The sequence below is a fragment of the Salarias fasciatus genome, chromosome 9 (genome assembly GCF_902148845.1).
Source record: "Salarias fasciatus chromosome 9, fSalaFa1.1, whole genome shotgun sequence".
Classification (NCBI taxonomy): domain Eukaryota; kingdom Metazoa; phylum Chordata; class Actinopteri; order Blenniiformes; family Blenniidae; genus Salarias; species Salarias fasciatus.
In genome coordinates, this window is record NC_043753.1 from 6,330,727 (window position 1) to 6,346,188 (window position 15,462).

The 15,462-nt window shown below is 41.9% G+C and overlaps 1 protein-coding gene across 1 annotated transcript in view; it reads left to right on the plus strand.

Annotated features, from left to right (window-relative positions):
- The first annotated feature begins 8,386 nt into the window (after positions 1-8,386).
- dipk1c (divergent protein kinase domain 1C) overlaps positions 8,387-15,462 on the plus strand; it is a 35,977-nt gene continuing 28,901 nt past the window's right edge. Inside the window, exons 1-2 of the mRNA XM_030099043.1 lie at positions 8,387-9,379; positions 14,054-15,044. Coding sequence (XP_029954903.1) covers positions 14,823-15,044 — 222 coding nt within the window. The 5' untranslated portion in view covers positions 8,387-9,379; positions 14,054-14,822. The remainder of the gene's footprint in view (positions 9,380-14,053; positions 15,045-15,462) is intronic.

A 15,462-nucleotide genomic window follows, 5' to 3' on the forward strand; every position in this document is an offset into this window, starting at 1 on the left:
GAGACTGCAACTGCAAGAAGAAACAGACCAACCTGTGCACTGCCTGGACTGATTACAGGAAGTCGTACGACTCACAGACTGGCGATAGGTACTGATTACAATGAATGAGCAAGAAATCGACAGTACTGACGTAGGAGTGGTCCTCGGGTTCGACTGTGTGGTCGGATGGTGTTCAGATAAACAGGAGGATTAGAATTGACTGACCAGAGTTCAACATAGAGGGGATATCCAGGAAAATACAAGTACCTCGGGACCTAGCAGGCTAATCAAAACCATGAGGAGGCCACAAGGAAGAGTTTGCACATAGCTCATGTAATAATGCTGACTTTGAAAAGCTCTGTAACATTTACAATCTTAATCAACTTTTATTTTAAACCGCTGTTTTGCAGCTGAGCTGAAAGCCTTGCTAAGCAGGCGTTTGAAAAGCTGAGCGTCAGCTGAATGCCTGAGAGTTTTGTTCGGGCCGCTCATGTCGCCGTGCGGACAGAATCAGCCCGTTAATCTCCGCCGGCCGGCGGCGTGCGCGAGAGAGAAAGAGCTGATTCCCCTGCAGTTCTGTTTGTGCTGGAGGATTAGATGAGGCGGCGGCGGCCCGCAGAGGGAAAACCGCTTGGCTCATGTCTGATGTCTGTGGATCTGGTCGCCATCGCTTTGCCTCACGCCTGCTTTCGGCAGAGTCCTCAAACAGCAACGTGGACAAGTCCTGATCACCTAAATAAACACTGTGTGAAGGATTATCAACACTGATCATCAACAGTGACCAAGAAAATAGAAACGACTTCCTCGAGGTTCAACTGTCTGAATGCTGAAAGCGCCAGATATAGAAAATAAATCTGTCAAGAAAATAGTCTGAAACTGGATGTAAAGAGCTTGAAACAACAGCTAAAAGTCAGTCCAGAAACCAGAAAAAAACAGCCGGAAATCAAGAAAGAACCGGATCAGACAGAAACCAGCTCAACTCAGTTCTTACAGTTGGTTAGAAACTGGTTCAAAAATGAAGTTGAAATGAAAAAAATTCTCACAATGTCAGTTTTTATTTGGAAACAGTTTAACAATCCTGAAAAAACACTTAATAAAATATAGGTAGAAGAAAAAAAAATAAGCTTGAAACCAGTGAAAAAGTAAAAGATAACAATTAGAAACCTCTACAAAAACAATCAGGGAAAAGTTGGAAATGCAGACTGAAAACGTGTTGAAGACAAATCTGAAAAGCAGCCTGGAAGCTATGAGACACTGATGAGAAATCAGCTCGAACTTAATAAACAGTCCCAAAATCAGCCAAAACAGTCTTTAACAATCCAAAAACCAGCCTCCACAAAAGAAATAAACTTTCACAAACAGTTCGGAAACAATCAACATTCAAGTTTATTAACTGATTGGAAAAAGCCTGTCAGAAATAATGGAAAATATGTTCCAAAAAAATGGTATCAATGAGTGAGAAACCAGCCTGAAGTTTAGTGAAAAACTACAAAGTTTCCAAATCCAAGTCAGAAACCAAAGTCCAGATGAAAGCAGTCAAAGATCAGGAAGGAAAAATATTAGTAACCAGAAAAAAAACATCTGAAATCATAAACCAGACTGAACTCAGTCCAAACAGCAATCAGAACCAGTTCACATCCAGGTGAGGAGAAGTCGTGTGAAACAAGGCAAAAATTAGGAAAATGACCCAAAAACAACCCAGAAAGCAGCTGAAGTCAGTCGAAAACAACTGTATGAAAACAATCAAAAACTGAAACACCAGAAAGACTCTGGAATCCAGTAAAACTAACATCAACTCCAGGATGACCTCTAGTGGTCACTACTGCAATCTGCAACAGACCAGAAGGACAAACCATCAGAAAGCGTCTTCATTTTGGTTTTAAATGTATTTGGAAAAATGTAAAACTTCAAGAAAAGCTGCTTCATTTACATGTGTGGACCAACAGTGTGCCATTTCTTTACTCAGTCAATAAAATATTAATTTTCTCAATGTTTTTCATACTTCATGAGCGTCTTTCATAAGAAAACTCACTAATTATGTAAATGGTATGTATATTAAGATATAATTAAGATATAAGACACGGCTGTGGAAGACAGTCGTATGATAGGAAATGTGGGTTTTGGGCCTGATGGTTGATTCAAAAAGAAATTAATAAAACAACAATGAGTAAACCCATTTTCTGTCCCTAATTGCCAGATGCATGCCCACTGTGAGGTTTTCCTCATAACCCAATTTCTACATGTACTTTCTTCTTGCCAGTCGTCCATAAAGACCTGACTGATAGCTTTCCTGCGGACAGTTTGTGGATCTCTGCCTCCCTGACCTCCCTGACCTCTGTGGTGTGTTTTCTGGTCGTCACGATGCCGTTTGTTGACAAATGTTCTCTAATGAGGCTTTCAGAGCAGCTGGAGATCAGATCGCACACAGAAGGACTCTATTTGCTAATGAGGAGACTTCTGAAGGCTCTCGCTTGACCCGGATCTTATTTCCAGGGATCAAAGTGAAGCCGGATGAATGCGTTTTAGTTTTTTATTTACAGTAAAAAAAAGAAAAAAAAGAAAATGAAAAAGTGAAAGCCATGTATCATTTCCATCCACTTCACACTGGCAGAGTTCAAGAGGATCAATACCTTTTCAAGCTACGGGAGATTATTCTTTTGAAATGTTCACATCTTTGTGTGAATCCCCCATGTGGAATGAATAAAGTCTCGTCTTATATAATCACTAAGCCAAATAAATAATTTTCATCTTTCTTCTTCACTTTTTCCCCCTGGTTTTTCCTATAATTACCCCGATTGACCACAAGGAGGTGCTACAACATAACGCCTGCGACAGAGGAGACTTTCAGAGAACTCAGTGAGTTCTCACTTATTTCACTTTCATTCAGTCAACGTTTCAAGGTCGGCTACATGAGGCGGTGTGTGTGTGTGTGTGTGTGTGTGTGTGTGTGTGTGTGTGTGTGTGTGTGTGTGTGTGTGTGTGTGTGTGTGTGTGTGAGCGTTCTTGTATTTCTATCCTTGTCGGGGCCAAATGTCCCCACAAGGATAGCAAAACGTGGAACGATGTGCCTTGTGGGGACCTTTTTCCGGTCCTAAGTAGGAGAAACAGTGTTTTCTTGACCATGTTGTTGTTACTGAAAAAAGTAAAAGTGCAAAAACATTTCTTTAGGGTTAGGCTTTGTTGTGGTGTGGGTTAGGGAAAGGGTCAGGGTTAGGGGCTAGACATGAATGGGAGTCAATGGACGGTCCCCACAAGGATAGAAATACAAGACTGAGCGTGTGTGAGCGTGTGTGTGTGTGTGTGTGTGTGTGTGTGTGTGTGTGTGTGATTCACATTTCACACACGTTACAGGGACCACTTTGTCTTTACAGACACATTTCCAGGACGTGTCTTCTTTTTGGGGACTAAATGACCCTCATTAAAGCATAAAACCGTGGAGGAGGTTAAATCATGTCTCCATGCGATCAGTGTGTGCTGACACGATGCGGTTCAAATCCTGGAGGCAGTGCTGCGTGTGTGTGTGTGTGTTTTCTTGTCGGTTCACAGTTTGTAGGACGCAACCTGATGTCAGACTGGCCCACGAGGACGTGGATCAAAATCCAAACGGAAAAATGATTCGATGACGAGGTGATTCCACACCTGAAGGTCATTAGAGGTCATTAGAAGTCATGGCTCAGTGAGTCTGAAGGAACGAGCTGTCAGTCCCCCAAAGGCATGAAAACACATCCAGTGTGTGCTTGTCTTTCCAGTAATGCATTCCTCCTCGTCCTATCTGATTTAAGCAGGATGAGGATTTTCTCTTTTTCTTTCATATACCTAAAAAAAAAAAATCAACTCAAGGTTAAAAAAAAAAAAAAATCACGAAAGTGAAAAGAATCTGCCGAGCCAGCAACTTTTAAGAGCGCGTGTTTCAGTCAATTCGCCCACCTGTGAGATAAGCGTCTGCACCTGGGGAGCGGCCGACCACCGCTAATTGGCCGCGTCTAACGAGGAGGCCGTGATGGAGCGTCCGGCGGCGCCGCTCTGCGATCGCCTGCCAGGAACTCTGCAGATAGAAGCTCGTCACGCCGCCAGAGGCTCTAATTGGCAATTACAGGAACAGGAAGCTCTTAAACCTCGGAGCGCCTGAATATTTACTGAGGCCGTTTCCAGAAACCCGGCGAGTCGGACGGCGTCTCTGCTCCAGAGGCAGGAGAAAGTGCTGACTTCTTCTTGACCTTTCTGACTTTATTACTGATTATTTTCGTGAGCAATACGAGCAGCGGGAACTCCGGCCTTCCTCCGGCTGACAGGGAGAGAGAGAGAGCGGTGAAACAAATAAGCCTCAAACTTTCAGGAAAACTCGGCGCCTGCTTTCTCTGGCACCTGAACAACTCAGGAGAGAAACTGAAATCTGCTCAGAGGCCATTTTAACTCTGATGAACATGGAAGAGAGGCTCGAGAAGAATTAACTCAGAAATCTCCACCAAAAAACAGAATCAAACCAGTCGTTCATTATTCAAATACAGTAATGTTGATCATCAAATTAAACAGGAATACTTTGAATACCACAATATATAAGAATGTCCAACATGCTCCAAAGAAAAAGTTTTTTTTATTACAAAAGCCTGAGAGAACAATTTGTGAATCACATCTATTGAAATAAACCAGAATAATGTTTTTATTACTCATAATAAGCCATTACAAAGACACCCTAAGAGGTTTATTGTATTTTATTTGGCTTCAAAGTCCTGTTTTTAAGCATCAAAGATCTTACCTTAAAAGTTTAAGAGGTTTTATTGGTATTTCTATTCATCTTTTAGCTGCATTTTTAATTGATCTTTGAGGAATCTTTGCTCTACTGTTTCTACTGTTTGGTCCTTCATTGTTCTTCTGTCACAACAAACATCGGGATTAAAATGTGATTTATTGGATTGAATAATTCCAACCAATCACATCTTCAGTTAATAAAGTGTCAAATGATCAATTGTACCACTTGAATGGTAAACCTGAACAGTCCTTCATGAAACAAATGGAACACATTCATGCTGAACAGAATTAATTTTGACGGTTGCAGATTTCGGGCCGTCCTGCTCGTCCGTGTCTCCAGACTTCAGTTATCAGTTATCATGTCTGGATATTTGCAGAGATTACCGCGGACGGTTTCGCCCTGAACGGCTCCACAAACAAACACTGTCAGACCGAGGCGGGAGGCTGAAATGAATGTTTAATAAAAGCGTCGGTCGGATGTGGCCGTCAGCCCTCGGGCCACAGAGGACCTCCCGAGATGAATGTTTTTAATCTCCTCTGAATGCGAGTTTCGGCCGCTGGTGGAGACCGAACGGAGCGAGACGCCGCGGCAGGATCCATCATGCAAACACAGCAACGGTTTACTAAGACTGTGGCGTCATGAGCAGCAGCAGCGTTCACTGAAAGCGTTTTCCCCGTTTCCATGGAGATGGAGTTGGCGGGTTCTCAAAAAGTTGCGTTTTCAGTGGATTCGAGCCCTGTTGCCATGGAAACGGACCAAGCAAACGTACCAGCATGTGATCGACTGGAAACTCTTTTGTTTTTTTTGTGTTTCAGGTTCAGAAAAGTGTCATGTCCAGAGTTTTAAATACGATCGCTGGACACACGAAACTGTAGCATCAATGGCTTAAGAGCGGAACAGCTAATGGAAAATAGGCTCATCAAGCCAAGGAGCCATGACGGCATGTAGCCTTAGCATGACATTTCAGCAAATAGCAGCGTTTTAAAATTATGTTTCTGTAATCAACTTGAATATGAGCTGACAGGCTTAAAGTCTGACAAATTCTAAATATTTCTGGCCTATTTTGGATATGGTATTTAAATTACTTGACCATCAAAAAATGCAGTTTTTATCACCATCTTAATCGACACACTGCTTCAGGTTTTCATCAAAAAAAATTCTAAACAAAGCAGAAGTCGGACAGATTATATATCTTTGTAATGAATTTGTGACTTCTGCAATATTCTCAGTTTAATATAAGAGTTATAAAATTTTGCAGCCACTTAATAATATCAGCCTTTACATTTTATCCAAGATCAGAACTGATCAGAACTTTATCTGAGCTGAGGCTGTGAAGTGGAATTCTATGATCATTAAAATACAATCAAACTAAGTAAAAAGTGAATTTGATGTGTAGGAAAATGGTTGTTTCTGCCCTCTAGTGGCCACAAATCAACAAGTACAGCTTTTTTTTTTTTTTTTCGGCATCAACCACAATCATTATGAGTCTGGCAGCAACACACACACACACATACACACACACACACCAATTTAAAAATAACCTCATGGAACATTTTTCAGCCCTGAAGGCATCAAACTGCACACGGAGCCGCGACGCCGCCGCTCCTTTCCTCCTCCTGTTTGCACAACTTTATTGGCATTTTTACAAATAGGGCAATTACCGACATGCCACAGGGCCTGTGTGCAGGTTTTATTGAAGCGCTCGCTGGGTTTGGAGGGGGGGAGACGGAGGAGGAGAGAGGCTTTAATTTGGGATTGAACCTGAGAAGAGGCCTGCTGCCATGGCAGCCGGGTGAAAAAAAAAAAGAGGGAAAGAAGCGAGAGAGGCAGGAGCATGTTAAAGAGAGGGGTGAAGGCGGAGGAGGGGATTTATAGTTTGAAAGGAGGAGGAGTCACTTCAAGCATTATTTACTGACTGGAAGAAAAGTCTTGCAACCAAACAAAGCAAATGAAACAAGCCTCTCACACACACTTTCCTGTCCACACTGCAGAGTGAGGACCCACAGCGTGGCCTACAGAGTCTCTCTGGACAGTAGGGGGCGCTGGTATCGCACACACTGCTGCAGGTTTCAGGGAAACTTCCAGGAAAATGCTTCTAAACAAATGAAGCAGAAAAAAAGACGCAAAACCATGAGTTGAGTTTTCTGGTTTTCTCGATAAGAAATCAAGGTATTTCAAGGAAAATACAAGAAACTGGAAACATGCTGGAATGTTGTGAGTCATGGATGTCAAACACATTTCAGTTCGGTAGCTACAAACGGCCCGGTTTCATCTTGACTTGAGTGAAATAGTGCTATAATAACCTTTAAATTTTTCTTTTTTTTTGACGCAGAGTAAACAACAAAAATGTTGATATTTACAAAACCAAACAATAACTGTAGAAGTTGATGACTCAACATAAAGGTGCTTTAAAAAAATAAAACTTCTGGTGGAAAATACTGTGAAACGTGAATAACAATTACTGTTTTCTTAGGCGGGCCAGATTACAGCCTCTTGGTTTTGACCCACTGGCCTCATGTTCGACATCCCTGCTTTAAATAATCTGAAGATTATCCCAAACGAGAATTAGAAAGCAGTCAAAAACTGGCCTGAAACTGTAATATCAGGTTATATTTATTGTAAAATTACCTGGGAAGTCATATAAAAGTCTTTCACTATTTTTTGTTTAACTTTGTGCTCTATAATCAGCCTGCTCTGGTCAGTTTAAAAAACTGACAACGTGATGTTCCAAATGTGTGCAAACTGATCTAAAACAGCTTCAAATCTGAATCCAAATCAGCCAAGAACTGATTAAAGAACCGATCTAAACATTGAACATCATTGAGTCCCACCAGCCTCTGCAGTCTGACGTCAAGGCTGATCATGACGTTGTGTGAAGCAGTTTTCATCCTAAATTCACAGAGTGACGTTCATCTGCGCTACAGGCCTGATTTCAACGGTCCAGTCTGAAGAGAATCCAGAAAATAAAGCTTACCTGCAGGTTTCAGGTCCCCAGATGTATTAACAATGGCATTTAACTGTGAATATTTAAAGGTCCGATCCATACACCATCGATTGATTACAACCAGCACAAAACAAGTTTAAAGCCAGAAAGGAATTAGTTTTAAATACTGAGAAAATACTGAAGCCATCTGAAACCTGGTCCAAAACCTCTAAATCCAATATCACAGGAGCCTTTTCCCAGCATGCTCTCTGTCGCTGAACTGAGGAGAATCCAGAACTGAGAGCCAAGTCCTGGTTTCAGGTCTCAAAATGTTTATCATGAAATCTGACAAAGAAACAATGAAATGAGCTTTAAAAGATCAAATCCATACTTTTTTGTCAACTAGAAGAAAGGCATGTTCCTACAAGATTAGCACACACACACACACACACACACACACACACACACACACACACACACACACACACACACACACACACACACACACACACACACACACGCGGTGGGCTGGAAAAGAAACAAAAAGAAAGCAGAGTGAAGAGAGGAAGGAAAAGGAATGGGGCTGAACGAGCAAGCCTGAGCGTGACACACACACACACACACACACACACACACACACACACACACACACACACGCACACACACACACGCGGTGTGGAGCAGACCGGGAGGAGAGCGAGGAGGCAGCAGCAGCTCAGTGAGGAGGGAGCCGAGCTGAGCGAGGGAGGCAGCAGGCGGCTGCAGGAGCCTCCTGACAGTCCGGATTCAGGATTCACTCCTGCGAGCTCACAGCTGGATCGTCCTCTCACAGCGCGCCCCCCCTCACCCCCCCACCCCTCACCCACCTCCTCAGGAGCATCCCCGGACTCAGACCTGCTCCTCCGGCTGGCGTACGGCCATCGCGGGAGGGTGACTGAGTAGACAAACTTTGCAGGCGGATCTCGGCAGCTGTGCTGGAGGCTTGACGTCGGGACTCCGTTTGGTGCCTTCAGGCTACAGTCCTGCGAGAAAGTAAAGTTCAGAGCCTGCAGACGTCCTGCGGGCAGCGTTGTCTTAGAGCTGGAGGAGTTAGGATCTGGAGTCCGTCCAGAGGGGAAGGATCGCAGCCTGGCTTGTTGTGCTTTCAGCTTTTCCACAAAGTGAGGAGACGTGAGAGAGCCCGCTGGAGAGCCAGCACCTCCAGGGAAAAGACGGAGAAATCCAAACACTGAGGGATCGCTGGAGTCCCGTCAACGACAAAAACAAACAAATCTGTCCTATTTTTGAGTTTTTCCAACTCAACTCTGTTTCCACAGCATCTCAGCTTGGTTTGGGATGTACAAAGCGACCTGTGAGGAACTTCAGGTGTATTTCAGTCTCACAGCCACTGGACGCAGAAAAACAGCAGTTCTCTGGGTTCTGTGAGTGGATTTCACAGGATTTCACAGTTTTTCTGGACCCTCTGAGGGTCTGACTGTGACCGGATTACAAACCGTCTGCTGACTTTCATTCATGATGGAATCGGGAAAACGTTTGTCTTTCAGCTGCTGAGGAGCTAAACTCCAAACTTCTGAGGAGACTCTGAGGATTTTCCGAGCTGCAGCAGCGGTTTAACCCTTCGGCCTCCTCATCGTCCCTGGAGAGTTTCTCACAAATGACATCTGCTCGAGCTTCGAGCAGGATTTTCCACCTGTGGCATCTGGTCCAGCTCTAGGACGCCATGCAAGGTGAGAGTCCCGGTCTGAATCCTTCCACAGGGTGATCTGCCTCATGATCTCATTTCCAAGAGTCTCCTTCATGAGCAAAATCATAAAACACATTCAAATCTAATCAAAATCTAACTCAACTGCATCTGAAACCTCAAACCCAGGATCAAGAAACAACTTTCACAAAAGGTTCAATGGGAAAAATTCTGTAAAGTATGAAATCTATATGCAGAGTTGTGGAAAAACAACCACAAAAGGGGAATCGACCTTTAAACAGCACATATATTTGTCCAAACATGAGTTTCCTAATATAGATACTCTGACGTTAAGTGTCTCGGTTAGAGCTGTTATCAGAGTGTCGTTCTGGGAAAAAAGTCTAGAAGCAGCAGAAAGACAAAGGATTATTCCGTGGAAGGCAGCGTCACGTCCTTCCAGCACCTGCCAACTCTGGAGTGTCCTCTGCGGAGGACGGCGCTCCGAAGCCGATTGGTCCTGCAGCGTTTGGGAAGAGAACGACGCTGCACCACGCTTCTGTAATGAAACTAACTCTGAAAAGAACCTGATCTTTTCTGGGTTCTCCAGATTCCTCAAGAGTTGAGCTCTTGGCTGTTGTTTTAAAGAAACCAATCCTGTTTACATGAACACAGTTGGAGCAGTTTCCAAAAGTTGCATTTTCAATGACTCCAGTTACCTCTGTCTTGTAAACGGACTCCCGAAACACTTCAAAAATGTTCTATTTTCTCTTGAGAACGTCGTATAAACGGTGCCTCAGACACGTCAGCTCGGCTTGTCAGTTAATTCATGAGTCTATCACATCAGGATCCGAGCCAGAGCAGTGAACCAACAGCATGATAACCCATAAACACCAACAACTTCAAGTTTCAGCTGAGTTTTAGTGAGGGAGAGAAAAAAAAAAAAAAAACAGCCTCAACTTTTTCTGAGCCTGGATTCTAATGCTGACTGGTGAACAATGGGGTCTTTCACCACTGTCGCCATCAGCTCTGCTTCTCTGTGATTTTGTTTCAGGTAAATAATTTTACTGAAAAAAATTCAACCTCAATCAGATGAATTTTATTAACGTAGTAGGATTCTTGATAATTGGTGTCTTTTTTTTTCTTTTTTTTTTTTTTTGCCATTTTCACACTTCTCAGAGCCGTCTTTTTAAAACTGTGTGGGTTGTTATTTTGCATGTTTGATTGCGGTGGATTCTGTGTTTCTCTACCTTCAACCATAAATAATCCGATCCGATTAAACTCTGACATGTAAACACTTTATCCTACAATGAGACTGGATCAGGATGTGCAGTCCTGTTCATGATCCAATCAGTCTACATGTAAACGGACCATCAGACTGATTCCCTCTGTCTTTTTCCATGACAGCACCATGTCACTCTTCATGCAAGATCTGTTGACGGAAGGGTGACTTTATGTTTTTAAAGTGAGCAATTTCATAAGTTTTGAGGATTTACTTAATGAAATACTCTGAACCATTTTACATCATAGCTACAATCATTTTTATGTCATAAAATCAGCACAATCAAGATTATAGTCTAAAGAAATCTGTGACTGAGACCAGATTCTGAGAATGTAGAACGTTAGCTCTTAGCTGGAGTTAGCCACAGTTAGCAGCAGTTGGGCTGATGGACGTTGTAACCTTTCGACCTTTTGTCAGATGGGATTAACTCCAACTCTGCAATGCTAACTCAGGATGAAAAAACAGTCTTCCCTTGACTTTTGGTTACTTCATTCTGAACACAGCAAAGTGAACATGTGAGAGCGATGGGTCCAGATCGTTTACCTCCAGGGAGCAGTCCGTGAACAGCTGCAGCAGCTGTCGCCTCTCCACCGCCCACATTCCCATCATCCAGCGACAGGCGGAGGTATTTTAGGAAGCGGCCGATGATCGAGCGTCTTCTCCTGGGTCCGTCTGCTTTCGACGTTCCTTTGCTGCAATTAGACGTCATGGTCTCAACCTCTGTGGAACTTCTCCCCCCCATCTCTGTTCAGGGTTTGGATGTTTCAGTCCACATCACGACATTTTAATAAGTGAGTCCTGAAGGACTTTATAAAGGAGCTGCACCGTGCCTCTACACTGAAAAAAATATATATTAATGAAAGTATGTTTTTCATCAACATCTGAAATTTTATTTGATTAATAATATATTTAAAGTCATCCATCTATGAGACATTTTGATGATCAATTTTATACTTAAACAACCTTTAAAGTTTTGTAAACCAATATTTAAAGAATTCAACAGTTAAAATGTCTTCTTTGTTAATGCTTAAGAATCTTTCAGTCATTATTAATTAATTAATTTTTATATTTATTTTTATATTTATATTTACTTTCATTGTACTTTTTAAAAACACTAAGCAACGTTTCAGGTAAAAATGCATAATTTTTGCATTTATGCGCAATGTTCTGAAAACAATGTTCATCTACTGAACATGTACAGAAGAGCTATTAATCGAAAAGTTCTATCTTGAAACCCGTTTTCAGTGTAAAACACAATGAAGGTTTTCCATTTGCACTTGAAAACGTTGTCATATAAATGAGGACAAAGTATTTCTGTCCTTCACAGACAACTTTGAGGCATTTCACCAAAAATGTTAGAGACTTTAACGCCAACAAAAAATGAACATAACTGTGAGCTAAAAGTTGAATTAGTTCCTGTAATGATGCTCTACGAACTTCATCCTCATTTTTCTGGTTTTCACCTCTCTAGCTCTTCAAACTAAAACCCCAGTCAGAGAAACTGCTGAACGGAGACGAGATAATTGGCTTTTCAACAAAAAAACATGAGATGATAGAAGCAGACAGCTCAACTCCCCAGCTCTTCGTGAAAGCAGAAGATTTTATGAGTTTGCTTCCCTTTTGAACTCACTTTAAACTGGAGAGGAGCTGAAAGCAGTTACATTAACAGTAACACTTAACCCGCTCCTATCTTGGTTATTTCAGGCGGGCTTGCTTGTAAAAATGTCAGAAAATGGCGTTCAAATGTCAGGTAGTGTCTAAAATAACAGCTCATATGAAACACATTGCTATAGTGTTGAAGTGGAAACCAAAAAAACTTCAAACGTCTCATTTTTACCTTCATCGTCTTCATTAAGAGGATTTCTATTCAGTTTGAATCAGATCAAACCAAAATCAGACTTGACGATTACAGACAAGAAAAATATGTTTCTTTAATGGACGCTCTATTCTTCTGAACCCTTCATGAAGTCAAACATTTGATGCGTTTGCTTTCTTTTAATTCAACTTTGATGTGGAAATAAGTAAAAAAAATATCAGTGATTCTCGTCCAGAGATGACAAAGTGGATTTCAAACTATGGATGTAAGGATTTGGCGAGTGTTTCGTGATTTCATGCATCAGCAGCGTCGCCTGAGCGATGTCCGCTATGTGGAATAATTTTAATATTAATGAGAATGAATGTGGTGACTTAATTAGGCTACATGGTATTTAATAAGTGATGGTATCAGTATTTGGTACTGAAAAGTAGCTAAAGGTTAGTACTTGTACTTTATTACTTTTGTTTGTCCTTTAAAAAACATGTTTTCCTAACCATGTTTGTTATTCGTCACGTTTTGTTTAAACCATCTGTAAATGAGGAGAAATGTCTCAAAAGCCTGAAACCATTCAACTGGAAGCTGAAGTAAAAAAAAGAAAAGGCGAGATGAACACAAAACTCAGGGGGTTTTCTTCAGTGTCACCTTCTTAGGTGGATTTAAATAGATTTACATCCTGTTTTGAAGCTTGAGTGCAGATTCGAATGTGGCTTTAAGATGATTTGAAAGAGAAAAGAAGCTGACTCTCCTTTTCTGAACCCTTCTTGAAGTTTCCAGGAAATAAAGATTTTATAGGTTTGTTTTTCTACCACAGTGGAAAGCAGGATTTTTAATTAATGCTGTCCTTCATTCATACTGTATGTTTATTATTTCCTGGTTGTTTGGTGTTTAAAAATTCACAAATGGTGAAAAATGTCTCATCCTTGTCTTCATTATGCTGTTGAAAAGTGCGCGGGTCCAAATTAAAGATTAAAAAGTGGCGACTGCAGAAAAAAAGAAAGGTTTTAAAACCGATTTTGAAGAGAAAAGAAGCAGGCGGCTCTTCTCTTCTGAACCTTTTGTGACATTAGGAGAAAAAAAAACAAGATTTTATGAGTTTGTTTTCCTTCTGAACTACTTTTTAAAGTACAGACGAGCTCAGAACAACTCAGAGTCACAGTTTGAACCCCTCACCTCTGCACGGATGTCGGATTATTTACATTTCACATCTAATTCTGTCCTGGAAGAGTTTCCCACCAAAAGAAGAACTTCTCCAGAGTACGATGAAAATCTCACATTGGAGAAGTCTGGAATTTTCCTTCAAAGGGAGAAAAAAACTGACAACTTCATGTCTACATTTCTCTTTTTTTGGTCGTATTGGAGACATTTGAGATCAGATTTTTATGCTTTTTGACAATTGAGCAGGCAAAGAAATATATTCTATGACTTTGGTTTCCCTTCAAGCTCATTTTTGGAGTTCCTCTAAGCTGAAAACTGTCACAGAAGACGAATGACTGAATAGTTAGAAAATCTGAAAGGCTGCACTTGGGTTCATTTGTGTTAGAACTTCCTCAAAGGTTTCAAAATTTCCTTTGATCAATGATTAGCAGCTTTATTTCCACTCTGACTCTCCTTTTCTCCATTCACAGATCTTCCAGGACGTCGATTTCTCGAACCAAAGCCCTCGACTGAGCAGAAATCTGACATCTGACAGGTGGAGACTCTTACCTCCTCATTAAAACTGTCTCCTGGTGGATTTTTTTTTTTCTTCCAGTTTTTGGAGGCTTCCTTTTGCGTCTTTCTTACACTGTGGGCACATTTCTCTGGCGGCCGTTTGGAGGTTTTTTAGCGAGACATTGGGCTTGAAGTGAGACGGATCGGAGGACATCTTCCAGAAAAGAAGTTCGACGGCCACGTGGATCCTCACTGTGGAAAATAACTCAACTCAGCATGAACGAACAAACGGGCCACGTGGAAATGGCGATGAGCCGAGCCGGAGCCCACAGAGCTGCAGTCTCGGCGTCTGGATCCTGTCGCTCTGATTGGATGATTACAGGCTGTCCGCCTCGTCTTCATGTGCTTTTGCTCGACAGCAGACTTTTATTATAAAAAAAAAAAATGCAAAAAGTTTTAAATGGCAGCATTCTTTGAATGAAACTTAGCAAAAACCTTTGGAGAGAGGAGATTCCTTACTGTTTGTGAACCCTAAATGTCAAATAAGCTGTTTCTGATGGGGAGTTACGACAATACGCCGATGACTTAATTCACTCCTTTACATTTCATCAAAGACAGAATTTAAGGATTTTTTCCTTTTGAATCAATAAAACTCCTTTCACCCGAGTAGCGGCGGAATCCGATGAACCAGAATCTGGATTTACACTCAGACCCTCTCACCTGAGTACTCGGAGGACCCTCGTCATGCTGCCCGGAGGCTCGGTGGCAGGCGGAGGGGCCCGTGGGGGTCGGCTGTGCCTGCTCCGCTGGCTGGGCGTCAGGCTGTGGTCCCGACGCGGGACCCTGGTCTTTGCCCTGCTCTGGTTCGGGTCCTGGTTGTTCCTGAATGGTCTGGTTCTGGTGCACAGGAGCATCCTGTCCGACTACTGCACCGACGACAAGAGCAAGAGCATCCTGCAGAGACTGGTGAGTCAGAGAACCTGCTGAAACCACGTTTCAGATCAAAACAGGTTATCTCATGGTCCAAGATGGTAAATATATTTCTCTTTTTAGTAAATTTCTGACTTTATAATAGTTTCTTTCAATATGTGAGTACAGTCTTTGGATATTAAGGCCATTTCAGCAACATAATCATGGTTGTATTCATTGTTTTTATTGGTAATTTTCAATATTAATGCAGACGCACTGAAGATTTCAACTTTACAGACTTTCTGTTACAGTTCCATGGTAATAAATCAGCTACAGAACAGTGTAGAAGTTAAAGGGAGAGGAAAAAAAAGACTGTTGAAGAGAGGAAGTTGAATTGTGAGCATGAAGGTGAAATAACTACTGTCACAATGCTCCTGTGTCTGTGAGCTGTTTATGCTCCTTTTTTTAAGACCTC